Here is a 25,741-nt window from a genome sequence, read left to right as displayed (position 1 = left end):
GTTGGGGAAAGCACTGAGAAGTAGGACGTCGAAGGTAGTTATCTCTGGACTGCTACCGGTACCTCGTGCTGGTGAGGTCAGGAACAGAGAGATAGAGGGTATGAATTTATGGCTGAGGGGCTGGTGCAGAGAGCAGGGATTTAGATTTCTGGACCACTGGGATCTCTTCTGGGCTAGGGGTGACTTGTACAAAAGGGACGGGTTGCATCTTAACAGCAGGGGGACAAACATTCTGGCAGGCAGGTTTGCTAGTGTGACACCTGTGGCTTTAAACTAAGTAGTGGGGGGGAGGGGTTAACAAATTGTGAATATGAAGATGAGGTAAAAGGGAATACAGGAGATATTGCAAAAGACTCTCAGAAGAATGGGAACAGAAGTTCTAGAGCGGAAAAGAAATTAAGGGCAGGGCCAATTGTGAACGATGTGAGAGGGGAGGTAAATACAGAAGTTAAAGTGTTGTACTTAAATGCGCGTAGTATAAAAAATAAAGTGGATGAGCTTGAGGCTCAGTTAGTCATGGGCAAGTATGATGTTGTAGGGATCACTGAGACATGGCTACAAGAGGACCAGGGCTGGGAACTGAATATTCAGGGGTATACAACGTATAGAAAAGACAGACAGGTGGGCAGAGGGGGTGGGGTTGCTCTGATGGTAAGGAATGATATTCATTCCCTTGCAAGGGGTGACATAGAATCAGGAGATGTTGAATCAGTATGGATAGAAATGAGAAATTGTAAGGGTAAAAAGACCCTAATGGGAGTTATCTATAGGCCCCCAAACAGTAGCCTCGACATAGGGTGCAAGTTGAATCAGGAGATAAAATTGGCGTGTCAAAAATGTAATGCTACGGTGGTTATGGGAGATTTCAACATGCAGGTAGACTGGGAAAATCAGGTTGGAAATGGACCCCAGGAAAGAGACTTTGTAGAGTGCCTTCGAGATGGATTCTTAGAACAGCTTGTACTGGAGCCTACCAGGGAGAAGGCAATTCTGGATTTAGTGTTGTGTAATGATCCTGATTAGGAGGCAGTGATCACAACATGATAAGTTTTACTCTGCAAATGGAAAAGCAGAAGGGAAAATCGGAAGTGTCGGTATTACAGTATAGCAAAGGGGATTACAGAGGCATGAGGCGGGAGCTGGCCAAAATTGATTGGAATGAGGCCCTAGCAGGGAAGACGGTAGAACAGCAATGGCAGGTATTCCTGGGAATAATGCAGAGGTTGCAGGATCAATTTATTCCAAAGAGGTGGAAAGACTCTAAGGGGAGTAAGAGACACCTGTGGCTGACAAGGGAAGTCAGGGACAGCATAAAAATTAAGGAGAGGAAGTATAACATAGCAAAGAAGAGTGGGAAGACAGAGGATTGGGACTCTTTTAAAGAGCAACAAAAGTTAACTAAAAAGGCAATACGGGGAGAAAAGATGAGGTACGAGGGTAAACTAGCCAATAATATAAAGGAGGATAGCAAAAGTTTTTTTAGGTACGTGAAGAGGAAAAAAATAGTCAGGGCAAATGTGGGTCCCTTGAAGACAGAAGCAGGGGAATTTATTATGGGGAACAAAGAAATGGCAGACGAGTTAAACCGTTACTTTGGATCTGTCTTCACTGAGGAAGATACACACAATCTCCCAAATGTTCTAGGGGCCGGAGAACCTAGGGTGATGGAGGAACTGAAGGAAATCCACATTAGGCAGGAAATGGTGTTGGGTAGACTGATGGGACTGAAGGCTGATAAATCCCCAGGGCCTGATGGTCTGCATCCCAGAGTACTTAAGGAGGTGGCTCTAGAAATAGTGGAAGCATTGGAGATCATTTTTCAATGTTCTATAGATTCAGGATCAGTTCCTGTGGATTGGAGGATAGCAAATGTTATCCCACTTTTTAAGAAAGGAGGGAGAGAGAAAACGGGTAATTATAGACCAGTTAGTCTGACATCAGTGGTGGGGAAGATGCTGGAGTCAATTATAAAAGACGAAATTGCTGAGCATTTGGATAGCAGTAACGGGATCATTCCGAGTCAGCATGGATTTACGAAGGGGAAATCATGCTTGACAAATCTACTGGAATTTTTTGAGGATGTAACTAGGAAAATTGACAAGGGAGAGTCAGTGGATGTGGTGTACCTCGACTTTCAGAAAGCCTTCGACAAGGTCCCACATAGGAGATTAGTGGGCAAAATTAGGGCACATGGTATTGGGGGTAGGGTACTGACATGGATAGAAAATTGGTTGACAGACAGAAAGCAAAGAGTGGGGATAAATGGGTCCCTTTCGGAATGGCAGGCAGTGACCAGTGGGGTACCGCAAGGTTCGGTGCTGGGACCCCAGCTATTCACGATATACATTAATGACTTAGACGAAGGGATTAAAAGTACCATTAGCAAATTTGCAGATGATACTAAGTTGGGGGGTAGTGTGAATTGTGAGGAAGATGCAATAAGGCTGCAGGGTGACTTGGACAGGTTGTGTGAGTGGGCGGATACATGGCAGATGCAGTTTAATGTAGATAAGTGTGAGGTTATTCACTTTGGAAGTAAGAATAGAAAGGCAGATTATTATCTGAATGGTGTCAAGTTAGGAGGAGGGGGAGTTCAACGAGATCTGGGTGTCCTAGTGCATCAGTCAATGAAAGGAAGCATGCAGGTTCAGCAGGCAGTGAAGAAAGCCAATGGAATGTTGGCCTTCGTAACAAGAGGAGTTGAGTATAGGAGCAAAGAGGTCCTTCTACAGTTGTACCGGGCCCTGGTGAGACCGCACCTGGAGTACTGTGTGCAGTTTTGGTCTCCAAATTTGAGGAAGGATATTCTTGCTATGGAGGGCGTGCAGCGTAGGTTCACTAGGTTAATTCCCGGAATGGCGGGACTGTCGTATGTTGAAAGGCTGGAGCGATTGGGCTTGTATACACTGGAATTTAGAAGGATGAGGGGGGATCTTATTGAAACATATAAGATAATTAGGGGATTGGACACATTAGAGGCAGATAACATGTTCCCAATGTTGGGGGAGTCCAGAACAAGGGGCCACAGTTTGAGAATAAGGGGTAGGCCATTTAGAACGGAGATGAGGAAGAACTTTTTCAGTCAGAGGGTGGTGAAGGTGTGGAATTCTCTGCCTCAGAAGGCAGTGGAGGCCAGTTCGTTGGATGCTTTCAAGAGAGCTGGATAGAGCTCTTAAGGATAGCGGAGTGAGGGGGTATGGGGAGAAGGCAGGAACGGGGTACTGATTGAGAGTGATCAGCCATGATCGCATTGAATGGCGGTGCTGGCTCGAAGGGCTGAATGGCCTACTCCTGCACCTATTGTCTATTGTCTATTGTCTATCACTGAAGTCTCATCTGTTCAGCACTGCCTTCAATCACTGACCGTTACCTCACCTTCTTTTTCCTTTTCCCTTCGTTTACTCATTTATCTATTTATTTTCTTTTATGTTTTAGTAAACCTTGTAAAGCGTCTTTGAGTGTTAGAAAAGCGCTATATAAATGTAATGCATTATTATTATTATTATTATCCCCATGACCATGTGGGTTTTCTCCTGGTGTTCCGGTTTCCTCTCACACTCAAAGAACGTATAGGTTTGTAGGCTAATTGGCTGTGGTAAGTTGTAAAAATTGTCCCTAGTACAGGATACGGTTTGATCGCTGGTCGGTGTGGACTCGGTTGTTCGAAGGGCCAGTTTCCATGTTATATATCTCTGAAGTCTAAAGTCTAAACCCAACTCGTTTCTATAATGCACCATCTACTCATAGGAACTGGTAAAGCACACGTTAAATTATTGCACCATGCCCTCGGGTACGGGCAGCTTATTCCAGAGGTCCAAGACTTTGGCAGAGTCAAGTCTCCTCTTTGGTATTTCATGGGGTAAGCCAAATCATTGTGAAGGTTTTCCAAAGTGACAAATGAAAATGGGTTCTTTAGCCTGTCTCTAATAATGGCATCAATCAGATATCAGTAAAAGTGTGTTGCCTTGAAATATTTTTCTGTTGTTTCAACATGATGTTGCCATCAATGTAAATGAAAAATGACCGATGAAAGTGCTAGCTCTATACAACATCCGGACAACAGTAGGATTGAACATACTCCACCCATCAATAAGGTCATGAGTGATCATGTGCTTCAAGTCCAGTCAGAGAGTCAGTCATACAGCATGGAAACAGGCCCTTCGGCTCAACCTGCCCGTGCCGACCAAGATGCCCCTAAGCACGTCCAACCTGCCCATATTTGGCCCGTACCCAACTAAACCTTTCCTATCCAGTCACCCAGTTGATCACCACATCCTCTAGTTCCCCTGGTTGCCAACAATCTATTGATCCCCTCCTTGATTACATGCAATGGCTGAGCATTCACAGCTCTGAGGTACAGATTCTCATTGCTCTGAGTGCTCCTTTTCATACAGTCCTCCATACATAGAGCAGTACAGCACAGGGTCAGGCTCTTCTGCCTACAATGTCCGTGCCAAACATAATGCCAAGTGAAACTAATCCTATCTGCCTGCATGTGAGCCATCTCTCTCCCTTTCCAGCGTATCGATGTGCCTATCAAAAAGTCTCTAAAACACCGCAATCGTATCTGCCTCCATCACTACCCCTGACAGGGTGTTCTAGGCACCCACCACTCTCTGTGTAAATATTTGCCCACACATCTCCGTTAAACTCAGATAGCCTAAAGAAGGTCCCAAACCAAAACGTCAATTTTCCATGTTCCAGAGATGCTTCCTGACCTGCTGAGTTGCTCCAGCACTTTGTGCCTTTTCTTTGTGTCAACCAGCATTTGCAATTCCTTGTATCTTTGCCCTGTTCACCTTTAAAGCTATGCCTTGGCGGATAGGTTCTGACTGTCTGCCCTACCAATGCCTCTCATGATTTTATATACTTTTATCAGGTTTTACCCTCAAACCTCCGACGCTCCAGTGAAAACAATCCAAGTCTGTTCAATCTCTCCTTATAGCTAATAACTTCTAATCCAGGCAGCATCCTGGTCAACTTCGTCTTTGCCTTTCCAAAGCCTCCACATCCCTCCTGCGACCAGAACTGCACACAATTCTTCAATATTATAACTTATATGATACGATAGAACTTTACTTATCCCAGGAGGGAAATGAACTTTATTTATCCCAGGAGGGAAATTAATTTGCCAACACTCATTAAAAAAAACACAAAATACATGAAACAAGAAATTAAAGTGACGAAATTAAAGTAAATTAAAGGCTTTAGGGATGTGCAAAGAGGAGGTGGGGGGGGGGGGGGGGTCAGTCTCAGTTTACCCCACGACAGAAAGGGGAGGAGTTGTAAAGTTTGATAGTCACAGGGAAGAAGGATCTCCTGTGGTGTTCTGTCCTGATTTGGGGTGGCACTGTGGTGCAGCAAACGAATTGCTGCTTTACAGCACTGTAGACCCAGGTTCAAACATGACCTCGGATGCTGTCTACGGAGTTTGTACGTTCTCCCTGTGGCCGTGTAGGTTATCTCCGGGTGCTCCGGTTTACTTTCACACTCCAAAGATGTGGTTAATTGGCTTCTGCAAATTGTCCCTAATGTGTAGGATAGGACTAGTGTGCTGGTGATCATTGGTCGATATGGATTTGGTGGAGCGAAGGGCCTGTTTTCCATGTTGTATCTCTAAAACTAACACTTATGTAGAGATGTAGGTGAAAACAAGCAGAATAACAACAGGAAGCCAAATACATCTAGGGATCGGCTTGACAAGCTAGAGGGCAGGTATAAGTAGCGGCGCCATTGCCAGGCTTGTTTAGTCATCTCGGAGAGAATAATTTTAAGTCAGCAAATGCTGAAGTGCATTGCCGCCTTTATTGTGGTGCATTTAGTTCATTATCTCTAATTGCTGCAATTCCTGGCACCACACATGCCAGACCTGCAGCAAACTTCACCTTAATGTTAGCTCAGAATGCTGTCTCCAGACACAAATGAAGTTTAATTGTGCTCCAGGGCACTTGAAGCAGAGATGCAATGAAAATTTCACAAGCCTGGTCTTCAGCCTTGTTGAGTATCTAATGAGAAATGCAGATCTTGATTGTTTTTTAGAAAGATACTTGGCAATTAATAATTAGTGCAACGGAGATGGAAGATTTCTTCTTTTCCCATAGGAGGAAAGCCGCAAAACTGTGCAGACTCCTTTTTATCAATGTACAATGTACAAAGAAAATCGTCTTCATTGGTTAAAAATCCCGAAACAATTGGTTTGTTACCAGTGCAGCGCTTTCCGTCACTGAATATTTAGCTTTTATTCCTCTCACCATTTCGTTTCGCGCTCACAAGACCCAACTTGGCCACTCCTATGCGGAGTCAGGGGGTATGGGGAGAATGCAGGAACAGGGTACTGATTGTGAATGATCAGCCATGATCACATTGAATGGCGGTGCTGGCTCGAAGGGCCGAATGGCCTACTCCTGCACCTATTGTCTATTGTGTCTTCACATTTCTCCACCTATAGCAAAGTTTAGGGCGGAACAGTGGCGCAGCGGTAGAGCTATTGCCTTACAACGCCAGGGACCCAGGTTCGATCCTCACCTCGGGCGCTGTGTGTGGAGTTTGTATGTTCTCCCTGTGATTGCATGGGTTTTCCCAGGATGCTCCGGTTTCGTCCCACATTCCAAAGACTTGCAGGTTTGTAGGTTAATTGGTTTTGTAAATTGTCCCTCCTGTTTAGGACAATACAAGTGTAAGTGTGATCGCTGGTCAGCGTGGACATGGCGGGCCGAAGGGCCTGTTTCCACGCTGCATCTCTAAAACTAAATGTACCGCGAAAGTAAATAATAGAAACAAAGCTGGGAAAGATGTTGGTTAGTCCTGTGCACCTACTTGAGAGAGTTCAAGAATGTTTAATTTTCATATGTATCGCAATGGAATAATGAAATTCCTACTTACTGCAGTTTATCAGGCCTGTAAACTCAATACACACAGATAATATTTAATAAGAAAAAATATACTGGATTAATAGCCATTATGCCATAGTAAAGATAATAGTGCTCTGTAGTACAACCAAAGAAACAGTGTATTGATCATAGTTGCTGAAGTTAGTGTTGTGCAGTGTTCAAGAGCCTGATGGTTGCTGGGAAGAAGTTGTTCTTGAACCTAGTGGTCACAGTTTTCAGGCTCCTGTACCTTCTTCCTGACCCTAACAGTGAGATGAAAGCGTGGCCAGGGCGGTGTAGATCTTTGATGGTAGTGGCTGCCTTTTTGAGGCAGTGCCTCCTGTAGATCCCTTCAGTGGTGGGGAGGTCAGTACCTGTGACGGGCCAGATAGGTTTACCTCTCTCTGTAGTCTCCTTTGCTCTTGGGTGTTCCAGTTGTTGAACCAGGCCGTGATGCAACCAGTCAAGAGTCAGAGTATTTAATTGTACTGAGACAGAACAATGAGATTCTTAGCACGGTGGCGCAGCGGTAGAGTTGCTGCCTTACAGCGAATGCAGCGCCGGAGACTCAGGTTCGATCCTGACTACGGGCGCCGTCTGTACGGAGTTTGTACGTTCTCCAAGTGACCTGCGTGGGTTTTCTCCGAGATCTTCGGTTTCCTCCCACACTCCAAAGACGTACAGGTATGTAGGTTAATTGGCTGGGCAAATGTAAAAATTCTCCCTAGTGTGTGTAGGATAGTGTTAATGTGCGGGGATCGCTGGGCGGCGCGGACCCGGTGGGCCGAAGGGCCTGTTTCCGCGCTGTATCTCTAAATCTAAAAAAAATCTACGTCAGTATGCTCTCCACCATACACTCAGAGCTGATCTGTGCCTAGCAGGAGTGACGGTGGAACAGCAATGGCAGGAATTTCTGCGCATAATCCAGAAGATGCAGGATCATTTCATTCCAAAGAGGAAGAAAGATTCTAAGGGGAGTAAGAGGCAACTGTGGCTGACAAGGGAAGTTAGAGATGGAATAAAACTAAAAGAAAAGATGTATAAGATAGCAAAGAGTAGCGGGAAGCCAAAGGAGTGGGCAACTTTCAAAGGACAACAGAAGGTAGCAAAAAGGGCAATATGGGCTGAAAAGATGAGTTACGAAGCGAAGCTGGCCAAGAATATAAAGAAGGGCAGTATAAGCTTCTTCAGGCATGTTAAGAGAAAAAGATTAGTAAAGACAAATGTGGGTCCCTTGAAGGCAGAAATGGGTGAAATTATTATGGGTAGTAAGGAAATGGCGGAAGAGTTGAACAGGTACTTCGGATCTGTCTTCACTAAGGAAGACACAAACAATCTCCCAGATGTACAAGTGGATCAAGGGAGACAGAGAAACTGAAAAATATTTGCATTAAGCGAGAAATAGTATTGGGTAGTCACTGAAGGCTGATAAATCCCCATGGCCTGATTGTCTGCATTCCAGGGTACTGAAGGAGGTTGCTCAAGAAATCGTGGACGCATTGGTGATCATTTTCCAATGTTCAATAGATTCAGGATCAGTTCCTGTGGATTGGAGGGAGGCTAATATTATCCCACTTTTCAAGAAAGGAGCGAGTGAGAAAACGGGGAATTATAGACCAGTTAGCCCGACATCGGTGGTGCGGAAGATGCTGGAGTCAATTATTAAAGAGGTAATAATGGCGCATTTGGATAGCGATAAAAGGATTGGTCCAAGTCAGCATGGATTTATGAAGGGGAAATCCTGCTTGACTAATCTTCTGGAATTTTGTGAGGATGTGACAAGTAAAATGGATGAAGGAGAGCCAGTGGATATAGTGTATCTAGACTTTCAGAAAGGTACCACACGGGAGGTTGGTGAGCAAAATTAGAGCACATGGTAGTGGGAGTAGGGTATTGACATTGGTTGGCAGATGGGAAGCAAAGAGTAGGAATAAAGGGTCCTTTTCAGAATGGCAGGCAGTGGAGAGTGGAGTGCCGTAATATATATTAATGATTTGGATGATGGAATTTGAAGTAACACTAGCAAGTTTGCTGATGACACAAAGCTGGGTGGCAGTGTGAACTGCGGAGGATGTTAGGAGGTTGCATCCTAACATCCTAACAGGAGGGTGACTTGGACAGGTTGAGTGAGTGGGCAGATGCCTGGCAGATGCAGTATAATGTAGATAAATGTGAGGTTATCCACTTTGGCGGTAAAAATAAGGAAGCAGATTATTATCTCAATGGTGTCAGATTAGGTAAAGGGGAAGTGCAACAAGACCTTGGTGTCCTTGTACACCGGTCACTGAAAGTAACCGTGCAGGTACAGCAGGCAGTGAAGAAAGCTTATGGCATGTTGGCCTTCATAACGAGAGGATTTGAGTACAGGAGCAAAGAAGTCCTTCTGCAGTTGTATAGGGCCCTGGTGAGACCACATCTGGAGTATTGTGTGCAGTTTTGATCTCCTAATTTAAGGACGGACGTCCTTGCTAATGAGACAGTGCAGCGTAGGTTCATGAGGTTAATCCCTGGGATGGAGGGACTGACATATGAGGAAAGATTGGAAAGACTAGGCTTGTATTCACTGGAGTTTAGAAGGATGGATGGATCTTATAGAGATGTATAAAATTATAAAAAGACTAGACAAACTAGTTGCAGCAAAAATGTTCCCAATGTTGGGGGAGTCCAGAACCAGGGGACACAGTCTAAGAATAAAGGGGAGGCCATTGAGGTGAGAAGAAACTTTTTAACCCAGAGAGTTGTGATTTTGTGGAATTCTCTGCCACAGAAGGAAGTGGAGGCCATTCACTGGATGAATTTAAAAGAGAGTTAGATAGAGTTCTAGGGGCTAGTGGAATCAAGGGATATGGGGAGAAGGCAGGCACAGGTTACTGATTGTAGATGATCAGCCATGATCACAATGAATGGCGGTGCTGTCTCGAAGGGCGAAATGGCTTCCTCCTGTACCTATTTTCTATGTTTCTATGAGGGGGGTGGGGTGGGAATCACCCTCATTGTCCTACCACTTAGCCTAGCTCCAATTTTAATCGATCTCCTCAATGAGAACTTATTCTTCTCCAACAAATCCTTTTAAGATTTTAAGCATTTGAATCACATCTTATTCTCCTACACTCTAGATAATAGAAGGCAAATTTATGCAATAAAGAAAGTTGTGATCGGGTAGTGGAACAGATGCAATATTAAAATTAAAAAAATTAATGAAACACATAGTTTCGATGTGTGGATTTCAAGGAGGCATAAAGAATACTTGTTGGAATAAAATCATCCAGAAAAGAGTCTAGAGGAAATTTTAACCTGTCCTTTGGAGCTATCATTAGTAAATATAGGGCAATTGAGGATAACTGATAGGCAGCATAAAGTAGGTAATAATTCAGGCAGATGTTGCTGGAGCCATAAATAATCGTAAAGCTTTAACTGCCTCAAGTTTTTTTGCCAAATGCTTGTTACTCATAATATACAGTTTCTTTTAAACTGAACCTATGAGGGAACAACCATTGATGTTGGAGAGAATGTAATAAAGATATTGCGATAGTCGCCTTGACTTATCTATGAAATAATTCAAAAAGCACAAGACTCAGTTAAAACTTTTACTTTAACACCAAGGTGGGAGAAGACACAGAGACCTGAGCGTATAGTCGTTCACTCAGGCACCTGCTACCGTCCTCTCAAAGAATACACAGATTCCAGGCAGTATTTATACAGTTCCTGGTATTTATGGTCTGACTGCATGTAGTCTCATTCTCCTAACCCTTCATAGAATTATACAGCGTGGAAACAGGCTCTTCGGCCCAACTCGCCCACACTGCCCCATCTACACTTGTCCCACTTGCCTGCACTTGGCCCAAATCTCTCTAAACTATCCATATAATGTTTCTTAAATGTTGCATCACTATAACTCTCCTTCCTTCCTTCCTTCCTTCCTCCCTCCCTTCCTCCCTTCCTTCCTCCCTCCCTCCCTCCCTCCCTCCCTCCCTCCCTCCCTCCCTCCCTCCCTCCCTCCCTCCCTCCCTCCCTCCCTCCCTCCCTCCCTCCCTCCCTCCCTCCCTCCCTCCCTCCCTCCCTCCCTCCCTCCCTTCCTCCCTCCCTCCCTTCCTCCCTCCCTCCCCTTGGTGCAGCCATGGTATGTATTTAAAAGCCTTCTTATGTACGTGAAAACTCTCAGTTCTATCTACATCCTTGAAAAGTAATTTCTCCTGAATTGTCTTCAGAATGTTTTGGTAATTGTTCAGCATTTTATTAGTAATTGGTTTAAATTTGAAGCCCAAGTGAAACATCTTTTCTGCATCCATCTATCAAATCCTTTTGTAATCTTATTTTACAATTTTGCCGTTCATTCAGGGATTTGAGTGTAGACGTTGGGACGTTGTGTTACAATTGTACGGACATTGGTGAAGCCGTTCTTGGAGTAGAGTGTTCATTGTTGGTCACCCTACCCATAGGAAGGATGTCATTAAGATGGAATGAGTGCAGAGAGGATTTACGAGGATGTTGCCAGAATTCGAGGGCTTGAGCTACAGGGAAAGATTGGGCAGGTTATTCCTTGAAGTGCTGGAAGCCGAGGGGTGATTTTCTCGGGGTGCATAAAGAAATACTGTAGAAAGGGTGAATGCACAAGGTCCTTTTCCCAGAGCAGTGGAATCAAGAACTAGGTTTAAGGTAAGAGGGGAAAGATTTAATAGGACAACTTTTTCTCTTAGAGGGTGATGGGTAAATGGACAAGCTGCCGGAGGAGGTGGTTGAGGCAGCTACCGTGTCAACATTTAAAAGACATGTGGACAGGTACTTGAATAGGAAAGGTTTTGAAGTAAGTGAGCCAAACACAGGAACATGGGACGAGCTTAGGTGGAGCATCTTGGTCAGCATGAAAATGTTGGACTGAAGGGCCTGACGATTCTTTAAAAATCTAATGAATATCAAAAGATCTTTGCTGGATCAAGATCTGCACCTTATCTTTTCCTAAAGGAGGTATCCCGGCCAGAGATGCTGAGGCCATTTGTTCTTGTTCACTGTGGACACAAGGAACTGCAGATGCTGGATCATCTAAAAAAAATACACAAAGTGCTGGAGTAACTCAGCAGGTCAGACAGCATCAGGGTTTGAACAAGAGTCCTGACCCGAAATGTCACCTATCCATGTTCTCCAGAGATGCTGCCTGACCTGCTGGGTTACTCTGGCACTTTGTGTCTTTCTTGTTGCTCTTCATTGGTTGACAAGGCTAATCTGTTAATTGGTAAAGCCTTTAATTTTACTCTCTCGCACGAGTTGACTTTTAGTCTATCCATCATTGATGGTTGGCACAAAATACTGGAGTAACTCAGCGGGTCAGGCAGCATCTCTGGAGAGAAGGCCCGCCCCCTCCCCCGGCATCAGTCTGAAGAAGGGTCTCGACCCGAAACGTCACCCATTCCTTCTCTCCAGAGATGCTGCCTGACCCGCTGAGTTACTCCAGCATTTTGTGTCATCTTTGCCCCTCCCCTGACATCAGCCTGAAGAAATGTCTCGGCCCAAAACGTCACCCATTCCTTCTCACCTGAGATGCTGCCTGCCCCGCTGAGTTACTCCAGCATTTTATGTCTACCTTCGATTTAAACCAGCATCTGCAGTTTTCTTTCCTACGCATATTGATGGTTGGCCCTTTATATCTTCTCTTGAGACGCTCCTGAAAACCCCAACTGTTCAAGCTTTTGGCCCCCCTATTCTAAATCAGTAGATTGTTGGCAGGTACTACTAAAGCTGCTGTAGAGCATCTTGGAACTGGTGGTGACAAACAAAGCACCAAAAGCAAACTAAATCCAGGAATGATGAGAGAAAACTGTTAGCTCAGCAAGAGCATCCTAGTAGTAGGTGTTTAGAAAAGGAAAGTTTGCACCTCTGGTCGTCGGTATGCTGTGGCAAAGCCATCCATCGATGATCAAGGGTTCCCCCCATCCGGGCCATGCCTCTTCTTGCCACTGTCATCAGACAGGAGGTGTAGAAGCCTGAAGTCCCTCACCACCAGGTGCAGGAAGGGCTACTTTCCTGCAACCATCAGTGTCTCAAACCAACTTGCACAACCCTAATCTTACTTCGACAAGGGAACATTACGGACCACCTCTTATTTTTACTTATTTTTTTACTCATTGTGTTTTTGCATGAATGATCTTTGTGCCTTTTTTCCTTCTCATTGTTCTTGCACAATTTGTGTGTAATTTATGTGTAATGATTGTGCAATTTGTGTGCGATTTCTGTACAATTAGTTTGTTTCTGAGAATCCAGTACAAAATCCTCCTCATGACCTACAAAGCCCTCCATTACCTGGCCCCATCCTACCTGACCGACCTCCTCCACAGGCACACTCCCACCTGCACCCTCCGCTCTGCTGCTGCCAATCTCCTATCCCCCCACATCCGGACCAAACTCAGATCCTGGGGGGACAGGGCTTTCTCCATCGCTGCTCCCACCCTATGGAACTCACTACCTCAAACCGTCAGAGACTCCTCCACACTCACCACATTCAAAACATCACTGAAGTCTCACCTGTTCAGTACTGCCTTCAACCACTGAAGGTCACCCCACCTTCTGTCTCCTTTCTCTGTTCGTTTACTTATTTATCTATTTATTCACTTCCCTATGTTCTCTAAATCCCTGTAAAGCGTCTTTGAGTATATGAAAAGCGCTATATAAATGTAATGTATTATTATTATTATTATTATTATTATGTGAAGCTGCTGCAAGTGTGATTTTCATTGCACCTGTACCTCACACTCCTGTGCATATAAACTCGAAATGACTTGCTAAAGTGCAGCTATTCTTCTATCCAGCATATCTAAAAGCCAAACTTTGTTCTAGTAACTGAGAGTAATTGGGGAATAGCTTGAATCTTGGTATTGAGATTCATCTGAGCACGGTACCTCAGTGGCCACCTGACATGTGGGACTGCCTGAGACTGGGAATATAAATCTGCCAACAGTGTTGAAAAGATGTCGTGATTTTGGTCCATTGAAGTATCAGGCCCAGACTTTTCACCAAGAGTGGAAGGAGACAGGTTTCTATTTGTGACAAGTTTAATGCGTCGGGAGCAGGTGCTGAGAAGGTGCGTTTCAGATACTCTGGCACTAATTGCAGGTTCTGCTGTGCTGCTGAGGCTCAAATCCGATTCCCTGTCTGCACAGTGACGGGGGGACGTAGAGCCACAGCTGTCCTGATTGGTACTGAGTGCCCGCTGCTCGAAGCAAAGCCGTATGGATTTCTGACATTGATGGCGTCAGGGTCAGCCTTGGCCGTGGCTGCTACTGCTTGATTAGACTATTCATTATCCAGCTAACCCACGGAGAATAATTGACAAACTTCAGAGACTATGGGGAAAAATTAACTCGCCCTCTCCCCCTGCCACCGCTCGCTTTTCCCCTTGCTCAGTAACAAAGGGAATCTGAGCAGTTTATTTCCATTTAGTTTATTCTTGTGCACCGGTTGTCAATTGAAGAGGACAGTATTTACAGGGAAGCCTTATCTCGTGTCAAATTTAGAAAATAGCCCCCATTCCCATCACGTTGTCAGTCTTTTATTCCTGTAGGATTCAGAGTCACTGAAAAGTGACTTCAGCCAGATCAGGTAAAGAGGTGAGAAACAAGGAGCTACAGATGCTGGTGTTACAAAACAAGACACAAAGTGCTGGAGTAACTCAGCGGGTCAGGCAGCATCTCTGGAGAACATGGATGGATGATGTTTCGGGCCGGGACCCTTCTTCACCCTGACAGTTATGCTCTGTATTTGTGAACCACATGGGTATTTATGGTCATTTTGTGATCTCTGATACCAACCTTTAAATAAATTCCAGAAATATTTAATTACCCATATTTAAAGACTCCGCATGTCATGGTGGATACCTCTCCATTGTTGGGATCAGTGGCCCAGAACGTTGGGAGCTAGTCCAGTCACAATCACCTTTTAATGATTCATCAAAGAGTCAATAGCGTTTAAAGACATTGGAATAATGAAATCCTTACTTGCTGCAGCTTTATAGGACAACTAACACAATATTACAACGTAAATGTACAATAATCAATAGTAAATTAATTAAAAAATAGTAATACTGGGTAACCAAACCATAATAGGGCAAAACAACTGAAGTCTGCAGTGTAACCAAAACAAAGTCCATGGTAGGTCATAGTTACTGAAGTTGAGGTTGGTGGTGTGCAGTGTTCAAGAGCCTGATGGTTGTTGCAAAGAAGCCATTGTTGAACGTGGAGGTTACGGTTTCCAGACTCCTGTACCTTCTTCCCGATGGCAGGAATGAAATGAGAGGGTGGCCTGGGTGGTGTGGGTCCCTGATGATGCTGGCTGCCTTTTTGAGGCAGCAACTCCTGAAGATCCCTTCGATGGTGGGGAGGTCAATACCCATGATGCAGTGTCTACCATTCTCTGCAGATGGGTTTAGGAGACGAGTGGTTCTTGTGGAACCTTCGCTGAGCAGCATTGAATACATTTTTGGTGAGGGAGTGCTGCGTGATGCTAAAGTGCACATTGCCTTCCCTTGCTTTATTCAAGATAAGAGGAACAGGAATAATCTGTCTTACTTTTGGAGGAGCAGCGTTTGGTTGAACTGTGAAACCCAAGCCCTTTTTACTCTCTCAAGAGCAACCAATCCCATGACATAAGTTCATAAATTGTAGGATTAAACGGTAATAATTAATTGGTTGTGGAAGGTTTAAGACTGTCCTCAGGCCACTATAAGTTTGTCTCGGTCTCTGAAGCAGTCAATTTATTTCATCGCTAGGTGCAGTCATATTTTTGTACATATTTCACAGCAAATTAGATGTCTGACCACTTGGTGGTATTGACTGAAGGATGATTTCTTGTCCACAATCACTGGAGGGTTCTTTGTTTGTAGAAAAGCGAGCATGGCATCTTTTACATGCAGGTGAACATGCATGCTGTTCCTTTGAATCCTAATCAGAAAGATAGCATCTCTGGAAATTTAGCAGGCCCTTGTTGCTGAACTGAAATATCATTTTTAATTTACCTGTGTTTATTCCCCCCCCAGGATGAGGTTTGAATCTGTAATTCTCCTGTTCAAAAGACAACAGTTTAAGCCCTGAGCCAGGATGACATTTCAAAAAAGCTTTAAAAAAAAAAACAGGAGGAAAAACGCGAGAAGCCATCGCTGCAGGAGAGAAGCATTTCGGATAGAACGCTAACTGGCGTTTTGAGGCAGCAAAGTCATGCGAAGCCTAAATTAAGTAATCCATCAGGGCCGTGACTTAGATAAATGGTAAATTAATTAAGAAGCAAGTGTGTGAAAACCAGTTAAGGATTTGAATTCTCATCGCTCCATTACTCTTTTCACTAAGCTAGACCTGTGCACAGGTTGGGCAAAGTACCTTCAAGATAACATTATAAACCAATATTTGGCTCCACATTACTATCTCGTGTTTTTTTTTGAGTGATCAGGGATTTTTTTTCCTTCCATGCAAAAAATCCTGTAAAGGCAAGACGATTGATGTCGGACCGCGATGCCAGTGTGACCCGTAGGCCAGAGGAGCACCAGCTGGCATGGATTGGATTATTTCCTGTATTTATGAATCTCGCTGCTTCCAGCCAGTTGAGTGTTGTGTCATTATACTTCCCCTTTTGCAGGGAGCCTACCTGAGGGAGTTATGCTGCTTAATGGTTTGTCAGGATATACTCACTGTTTAAGTGAGCATATTGTGTAGGTTGAGCATATTTTAGCCAGGCATTGCATTGAGTTCCCTTAATTACCAACGGTGAGTGACGTTTTTAATCTTGATTTCCATTTAAGTGTTGAAGGGGGGGGGGGGGGGGAGAATGTGCATTTAGAATTTCAGTGGATAAAGGGGACTGCTCTTGCCAACAAAAATTAGTCTGAAGGAGGGTCCGGACTCAAAACGTGCTTATCAATCAGTCTGAAGAAGCTGTCCCGACCCGAAACATCAACTGTTCATGTTCTCTAGAGATGCTGCCTAACCCGCTGAATTACTCCAGCACTTTGTGTCTTTTTTTTGGAAACCCCGCATCTGAAGTTCCTTCTGTTTCCAAGCAACTAGTCTTGCTAGAACACTTAAACAAGCAACTAGTCTTACTAGAGTCTTGCGAGGGCAAGACTTGCAAGATTGCGCCGAGAAGAAAACTTCAAAGAAGCAATCCACATTTTAGGATCTGGTATAGAGTGCTGGAAGTTGTTATATAAACCGATTCAAACAAGTTAATCGGTTTATATAACAAATTTTAAAACTTGTATTTCATTTTGTTTTTCTGGAAATTGCAATACCACTCGAGTTTTATATAGTCAAGAGAGTCAGGAGTGTTTAATTTTCATTTGTACTGAGAACGGAACAATGAAATTCTCACAGCAGGTCTTTGAACACAGTACACATAGATAACATAGCAAACAAAAGATAATTCAATACATTTAAAAAGAAGCTACATTAGTGCAAAAGAAAAGTGCAAAAGTGCAAACTCCATTGTGCACCCAAGACAGTTGTTTGTAGTTTAGTTGGTGGTCGTGGTGTTCATGAGCCTGATGGTTGTTGGGAAGAAACTGGTCCTGAATCTCGAAGTCACGGTTTTCAGGCTCCTGGACCTTCTCCCTGATGGCAGGAGTGAATCGAGAGCGTGGCCAGGGTAGTGTGGGTCCGTGATGATGCTGGCTGCCTTTTTGAGGCAGTGTCTCATATAGAAACCCGATGGTGGAGAGGTCAGTGCCCATGATGGTCAAAATCTTTTTGTAATCTACGTTCCTGAGTGCTGCAACCAGTCAACGTGCTCTCCACTGGACCATGTTGCGGAGTAGGCTCGATCGGCCGAATGGCTTAATTCCTGTTCCTATGACTTATGTATTTTGATGCTGAGATCCCAAGAGATGGTCTTAAATCAATAGTCTGTTTGGATTTGCTAGTAAGTGGGCATCAGTCACTTGAAGAAAGCTGCCTACTCAACTTCAGCTATGTGGTGTGAACTTGCCCTTTCCCAGAGCAGCATTCATTCAGATATCTCGCAGAGACCAGAAACAGGAGATGTATTCCAGCACCGCTGTTATTTTCATTGTACATTCTGGGGCTTTGTTTTTCTCTTAAAACAGTGTCTACGGATTTCAGATCAGCAGATCCAATTGCAGTGCGACAGATATTCTCATTCCCCGTGAAACAGTTGAACCTGGTGGACATTTACAGATAAAATGGGAAGCAGGAAATGCGGTCTCTCGCTTATTTTGTATGATTGATGGTTAATAATCTCAAATTAAAATAGGACTTGGGTAGTTTCAGCCAACACTATCTTGCATTTACAGAAGTGTTAGTATATCCTGTGGAGCTTTCAAAATCAGGGGTCGACAAGCAGTAGAAGGTGCGGGAAACATGTCACAAGGGTCGGCTGATGAAGGATTTAAAAAGAAAACATGGATAAAGATGAAACACGAGGGTTGCAAAGTGCAATGAAGGGAGAGGAGTGGTAGCAGAGCAGGGTGGGCAGACAGATGGTGCCGTTATTGTCACATGTGAGAAGTACTAACACAGTGAAAGGGCACAGAAATAGTCCACTCAGCCTGCGTGCAAGAGGCGCTATTGTTTGGCGCCATTTCCACATCCCTCTCCTCATCCATCCACCATTCCCCAGTGTGCCTCCAGCAGCCGGCTACGTGGCACGATAGGCCAGACCTGAGTTCCCTCTCCTCTCCTGCCAGCCTCACTGCTCGCCCATCGTATCTGTCCTTGCTGGCCCCCATCCTCCCAGTCTCTGGTCTTTGGGGGACGAGAAGATCAGAGCATGGGATTTCAAAAATACAAGGGAATGCAACACTGGACGGGCATGAAGATGGTAAATGGATGGTAAAAAAGTCCACTGCCTAGGTGATCAGCGCACTTGCACCTTACAAAAAATGTACAATATAAATTCCTCCTTCTCCTAACTGCCATTTGGTGATGATCTTCCCTACCTTACGGCCTTGCCTTGTCCCTTCTATGCTCGGTTCCTTTGTCTCTCAATAGATCAATAGTGTTTACACATGCAGGCGCCAGCATGTTTTGGCACCATTATTCAATGTCCAGTCACCCGCTCGCTCGATGTACTGGAGCAGTTCCCGTGAACCAATGTCCCCCTCCTCTCGTCGCCCGGTCATCTCTGTGTTCCGGAGACACCTCCTGCAGCCAACCTTTAAGGCACTGCCCCAGTCACCCCGGGGTGACCCTCCCACCGGCCCACGTTCCACACATCCGGCGTCTCCAGCTCCCTCCTGGTTACGCCGTCCGATGAGCCTTCGGGCGGGCTACCGGTCCTGCCTCCCCCTTGCGTTCCTTTCTCCCTCATGGTCCTGTCTAGTTTCCCCTTAAAGTTGTCCATGTTGTTCCTCCATTTGCTGCCAAATTCCACATTCTGGCCACTGCATAGACACATTTTTCAGGGATTTCCCAGTGATACTGATTAGCTTGTATTTTATGTCCCATTGCAAGTAGAAACATCTATTCCTGGTTATCGTCAGTAATGGGTTAATTACAAACCATTGACAAAGTCTAGGAATTTATCTTTGAACCTAGAGCAGCACAGTGGCTCAGCGGTAGAGTTGCTGCCTTACAGCACCAGAGACTCGGGTTCGATCCTGACTACGGGTGCTGTCTGTATGAATTTGGATGTTCTCCCTGTGACTGTGTGGGTTTTCTCTGGGTGTCCGGTTTCCTCCCACATTCCAAATGTGTGCAGATTTGTAGGTTAATTGGCTTTGGTAAAAGTGTAAATTGTCCCTAGTGTGTAGGATAGTACTAGTGTACGGGATGATCGCTAGTTGGCATGGACTCAATAGGCCGAAGGGCCTATTTCCATGCTGCATCTTTAAAGTCTAAAGTTATCCAGATATCTCAATAGCTTTATTGACCCTTTATCTCCAGGGCCCACATCAAGCTGTGAATTTGTAGAATTCTCTGCCTCAGAGGGCCGTGGAGGCCAAATCACTGATGAATTTAAGAGAGAGTTAGATAGAGCTCCAGGGGCTAGTGGAATCAAGGGATATGGGGAGAGGGCAGGCACGGGTTACTAATTGTGGATGATCAGCCATGATCACAATGAATGGCGGTGCTGGCTCGAAGGGCCGAATGGCCTCCTCCTGCACCTATTCTCTATGTTTCTAAGCTGTGGTCTAGCTTTACGCAGCATTTTGATATCTATTGCTAATGGGGGAGGAGGTGGGAATAGAAAAATGCCATATTTACCCAATCACTATGGAACTTGGACACAAGGTGACTGGAGATGGTGGGGTCTGGCGGGAAGATTATATTGCAGGCTTGAGAGGCCATGTGGTCTGCCCCTGCTGTTTGTAACACATTTTTAATTTTGTGCACTGTTTATAATTCATCTCAGATCTCCTCATCCCAAGGGAAAGAGACCTGCATTCATTGTCGCTTCTCCCTGAGGAACATCCAAGTAGAGTTTTGCAGAGCAAGGCTTACCAATGTTGTACTGATTTGTTTTATTCTACAGTTCAAGAGATTGGCGTTCAAGAATTTATTGCAATTTCCTTTTTCCGAGCGCCCAAATACAATTCATCTTTGCAGTAGATTGTCTGACTATCCTACAGTAAAAAACAGTTATGGCAATTTATTTTCAATCTTTAATCGTTTTTTTCCTAACCCTGACAAATTCTTTTTACTTCTTAACATGGCCAGCCTTTCAAGCTGAGGTTCCAAGGAACATGTTGGTCCTTGAGTGAGGCGGTGTGAAAGTATCAGAAGAAATAATTCCACCAATGAAAAAAAAAACAGCTTCTGAATTGATGTTTAACTACTGCAAGAGGAATAATTACTTATTTTATACGATTTGACAGGACAGATAATTAATTTGCCTCCGCAACACCTTTACTTTCATTTCCTATGGCAGTCGGTTGTTGTTAATGGGCAGCAGGTTGAGTTTTTGACTCTTATCTGATTGTGTTTTCAGATAAGGAAAGAAGAACTCCATGGAGCAGGGACATGACAAGAGCAAACCGCGGTCAAAGAGGCCAGACAAAGCTCTGTACGTTCCCAGAGCTCGACGGCATTTGGGGGCAGAGTGCGGCCCCAAACCGGAAGGGCAAGGACCTCCCGTGGACAGACAGGCTATCACGCGCGTGACAACGGATGTAACAGCAAAGAGTGAGACGAGTGTAAGTGTAAAGACGTTCTCTCGCAATGACTTGGGCGACCGCCGCGAGCAAACCAACTCGCCCCAGCAGGAAGACGCCAAGGGAGAGTGCAGAAACAAAGGTTTGGAACAGACATTGAATTTCGAGGAAGGGAGACAAACGGGGAGCTCTGTACAAGAGAGGATATCAGATGTCGGACACAGATTGGAATCAAAGCAGCCAAAGGAAAATAAGTCAACGCAGCAAAGCAGGGCAGGATCAATCACTGGTAAAGAACACAGTGGAGAAAAAGAATCAAGACACAAGGATGCAACATCAGAAAAACACCATGATGCACCAGCACAGTATTTACTTAAAGTCACTCGTTTGAAAGCTGAGAACAATAAAGAAGTAATGAAATCCAAGTATACAGAAATCCAAACCCAACTCCAGCAGCATGTAACAAATGCACCCAACGATGAGCAGAGCAATAAGCAACCAAATACAGTAACTTCAGGAGTGAGAGAGGTTGAAACTAATGTGAACAAATCTCTGCCTACAGATGCTGCTTCCCTGTCGAGCAGAAGGTGTGATTCTGACACTTTTCCTCAGCTAAATCAACTGGTATCCTCTAAACTAGCCAGCTGTGAATGTTCAGAGGCAGAGCGATGTACAATATCAGAGTGCTCAAATGGGGTAAATGAGTCAGAGCAGATGGCGAGGAGCTGTGGACAATATGCATGCACAGGAGCATCTGAAGTGAATAGTTCTTATAAAATCTTCGGTGAAGTGAATAATTCAACAGAGCATGAAACTAGGCCACATAATGACTCTTTTTCGCAAGTTCTAAAAGAGAGCATTGTGGCTCTGCCTGCCTCATTTGAAAACATGGTTTGCTCAGATTTCCCAAGTTCCACAATTATTAACTTGTCAGCTGTACAAGAAGTAGAACAAAGAACGGAAGAGACCGGGCACTTGAAAGGTGGTAGCAGCATCACAGTGGACTCGGTGGACAGTGAGGCTGTCAGTGCAGAGGTGAATGCTGAAACTGGTGCTTTGCAAAGTGTTGACAAGATCTCACTGGATTTGGTCCGATTAACAACTCCTGGTTCGGGAGAATCGGAGTGCGTCGACAGACCTCTTCTTGAAGAGCCAGAGAACGACTCTTGGGATGCCCTTTTCAATGATGATGGAGATTGCTTGAACCCTCATCTCCTGGAAGAGGTAAGGCAAGGGTCCTTTTTTTGATCAGTAACGAAAATAATCCTTGGCTTTGCTGGTGGAGATATAGTGTACAAAAGCAAGGAGATTTTGCCAAACTATTCTTCAGCTTAGGGGCAGCAGGATGGTGCAGCTTGTAGAGCCACTGTCTTACAGCGCCAGGCACCTGGGTTTGATCCTGGCCTCAGGTGCTGTCTGTGTGGAGTTTGGCAGGTTAATTGGTCATTGAAAATTGCTTCTCGTGTGTAGGTGATTGGTGGATGTTGATGATGACAATATGGAGAGGATAACATTGAATTAGGATTAGTGTAAATGGGTAGTTGATGGTCAGTATGGATTTGGTGGGCCAAAGGGCCTGTTTCATTGCTATATCTCTATGACTCTATAATACTGGTTAGTCACCAACAGCAGAGGGATTTAAGAATAATCTTTATTGCACAGAGTGGTGAAGGTTTAGAATTTGTCACTTGCAAAGGTGGAAACAGAGTCACGAAAATAGCTGCCGGATTGGGGAAAGAGCAACGGATTGGAGCTGACTAAAAATCACAAACAAATGCTGGAAGACCTCGGCTAGTCAAGCAGCATTTGTGCAAAAAGAAATTGGTTAATCTTTTGGGTCTGCGATCCATCCTCAGACTGGACTGCTCTACAAAGAGCCAGCGTGGAATTGGTGAAGTGATTGGCTCCAAACTCTTGTAAGAATTTTGCTGATGTTTTCATGTACATTCATAGATAACCTGATCATTTATCATTTTGCATTTGTATTGGCCTCTAATACTGCTCCTAGTGTGCAGGGAGTGGATATGAAAGCGGTATAAGATAGAACTAGTATGAACGGTTGACTGATGGTCGGCATGGACTCGGTGGTCCGAAGGGCCTGTTTCCGTAGTGCATCTCCAAACCAAATCAAACATATATTTTGAAGGCGGAAAGTCGTAGCGTTATCCTGGTGAGCCAACATGGCTCTCCTCGTGGCAAGCTGGTTCACACAAGAGATATAAATATTTACTCTTCCTGCATCGGAGCTTGGAACAAGGCGTGCTTCTTCACTGTTGGATGAGCAGTTTGGCTTTTTGATGCCGGCGGTGCTTTGTGAGGATCACCACAGCAGGTCATGCAAGTGCTTCTCCCTGAAATGTCTTATTTCAGCATCCAGGTAGAACTGAAAGGTATGCATTTGTACAGTGCTTTTCACAGCAGCCAGGGTGTTCCCAAATCCTCCACAGTCAGCATGCTCTTGATGTTGTAGCAAACTGGCAGCCAATTTGTGCATGACGAGCTCACTGAACCTACAGTACTACAATGACCAAATCATAGAACATACAACACAGGAACAGGCCCTTCGGCCCACAATGTCAGTGCTGAACATAATGTCAAGTTAAATTAATCTCCTCTGCCTGTACGTGATCCATTCCCGGCTATCCATGTGCCTTGCCAAAAGTTTTTCATCGCCACTATCGTATCTGCCTCCACCACCATACCTAACAGCGTGTTCCATCTGTGGAAAACAATTTTGCCCCGCACATGTACAAACTTTGCATCTCCTACCTCTAGCCTTCGACATTTCCACCCTGGGAAATAGGTTCTGATTGTCTACCTGATCCTTTCCTCATAATTTTATATACTTCCATCAGGTCTCTCCTCAGCCTCCGACATTACTGAGAAGACAATCCAGGTTTACTCCACCTCTTCGTGCAGTTAATATCCTCTAATCCAGGCAGCATTCTGGTAAATCGTGATAGAGGAACTCATTTGGTCAGAAAACTAGAAGTATCTCCCCTAATGCTCTTTGAAATATCTTGAGAAGCGTTTGATCTCTTCTCCAAAAAGCAGCAGCTCCAAATCTAGAGTGTTCATGTATGACTACACAAGAGTATTCAGGTCTGGAGTCCAGATGTCTGAGTGCTCCAGCTATCACCATTAAAGGAATCTAAGGCTTTGTAGCCACCACGTTTAATCTAACTGATTCACACATCAATTACTTTTGTACTGGACCTGACATTGGCCACTTTCTGACACTTTAAACCTGTTGGCTCATCGAATATTCGTGCACAAATGTGCCTTTTTCATTTTGAACTCCCTCCCAAGAAGTACTCTTATGGAAGATAGATTAATTCCAATGGAAAGATGAGGATTAGCTCTAGTCAAAAGTGATAAATTGTAGCCCTTCACATCTAACCCATTTCGTAATGTAAAATGAAATAGAGTCATACAGGAAAGAGGTCCTTTGGCCCAACTAGTCCACACCGACCAAGATATCCATCTAAGCTAGTCCCATTTGCCTATGTTTGGCCGATATCCCGGTTCAATCGAACAGAAAGCTAACACTTGAACTAAAATGATGAAGGAACATTCATAAAACATTAATATATTTCTACAAAGGAGTGGAAAATGGAATTAGAATATTTCTAACAGGTGCTCTAGGAAGCAGGGTGAACAGTGTTCGGTTATTTGTAGACTTCCATAACACAGCAAGATAAAATTAATAATGCAAACAGTCAGAAAGCACAAATAACACAGAAAGCATAAAATAATGACCGTACCGACTGCATGAAAAATTTAACACAATTTCTCCCAGATAACCTATCCACCCACAATTTAACATCTCAGCTCATAGTGACAGGAATCTCCATTTTTAATTAATTTTGCCCCTGGATTGAGAGGAAAGCATTCTCGTTTCAGTAACAAAATAGGCTAAGCATGAATTAAAACACAACTGATTATTACCATTGACACATTTCAATTCCAGTAAATCCATCATCCATTATGTCAATTATGGATTAACGTATGGAGGACATAGGTTTAAGGTGACGGGAAAATATTTAATAGGAATCTGAGGGGTAGCTTTTTCACACACAGGGAGATGGATGGATGGAACAAGCTGCTCGAGGAGGTAGTTGAGGCAGGGTCTATCCCAACATTTAAGAAGTAGTTAGACAGGTACATGGATAGGACAGGTTTAGAGGGATATGGATCAAATGCTGGCAGGTGGGACTAGTGTAGCTGGGACATGTTGGCTTGTGTGGGCAAGTTGGGCCGAGGGGCCTGTTTCCACACTGTATCACTCTATGACTCTATGGTTCTAATTCTCTCATTTTAATTTTGCACATGACCTGTCCTGTTGTAAGTTGCCATTGTATTTCATGCTCTTTAAGTTTCGTCAACTTGGAATGGAGAATAATTTGCCCAGGCTCAATGTACATGAGCAGTCCTAAGAGTCGGAAGCTTTTATATGCTCCAGCATGGCGGGCAGCAGTAGAGCTGCTGCCTTGCAGCACCAGAGACCCAAATTCGATACTGACTACGGGTGCTGTCTGTACGGAGTTTATGCGTTCTACCCGTGACTATGTGATTTTTCCCTGGGTGCTCCGGTTTCCTTCCAAACTACAAAGTACAGGTTTTGTAGCTTAATTGGCTTTGGTAAAAATTGTATATTGCCCCTAATGTGTAGGATAGCGCTATTGTACGGCGTGATCACTGGTCGGCGTGGACTTGTTGGGCTGAAGGACCTAGTACTGTGTTTTATCTGTAAAACTAAATAAACTGTGGGATTTTTTTTAAATGCAGG

The 25,741-nt window shown here is 44.4% G+C and overlaps 1 protein-coding gene across 2 annotated transcripts in view; it reads left to right on the top strand.

Annotated features, from left to right (window-relative positions):
• The window catches only part of r3hcc1l (R3H domain and coiled-coil containing 1-like), a 202,768-nt gene that overhangs the window by 86,553 nt on the left and 90,474 nt on the right, over positions 1 to 25,741 (top strand). For both annotated transcript variants that reach the window (XM_078412798.1, XM_078412799.1), the window contains exon 2: positions 20,790 to 22,176. In XM_078412798.1, coding sequence (XP_078268924.1) covers positions 20,809 to 22,176 — 1,368 coding nt within the window. In that variant the 5' untranslated portion in view covers positions 20,790 to 20,808. The remainder of the gene's footprint in view (positions 1 to 20,789; positions 22,177 to 25,741) is intronic.

Source organism: Rhinoraja longicauda, chromosome 16, assembly GCF_053455715.1.
Source record: "Rhinoraja longicauda isolate Sanriku21f chromosome 16, sRhiLon1.1, whole genome shotgun sequence".
Taxonomy (NCBI): domain Eukaryota; kingdom Metazoa; phylum Chordata; class Chondrichthyes; order Rajiformes; family Arhynchobatidae; genus Rhinoraja; species Rhinoraja longicauda.
This window is presented reverse-complemented; position numbering and strand designations above follow the sequence as displayed.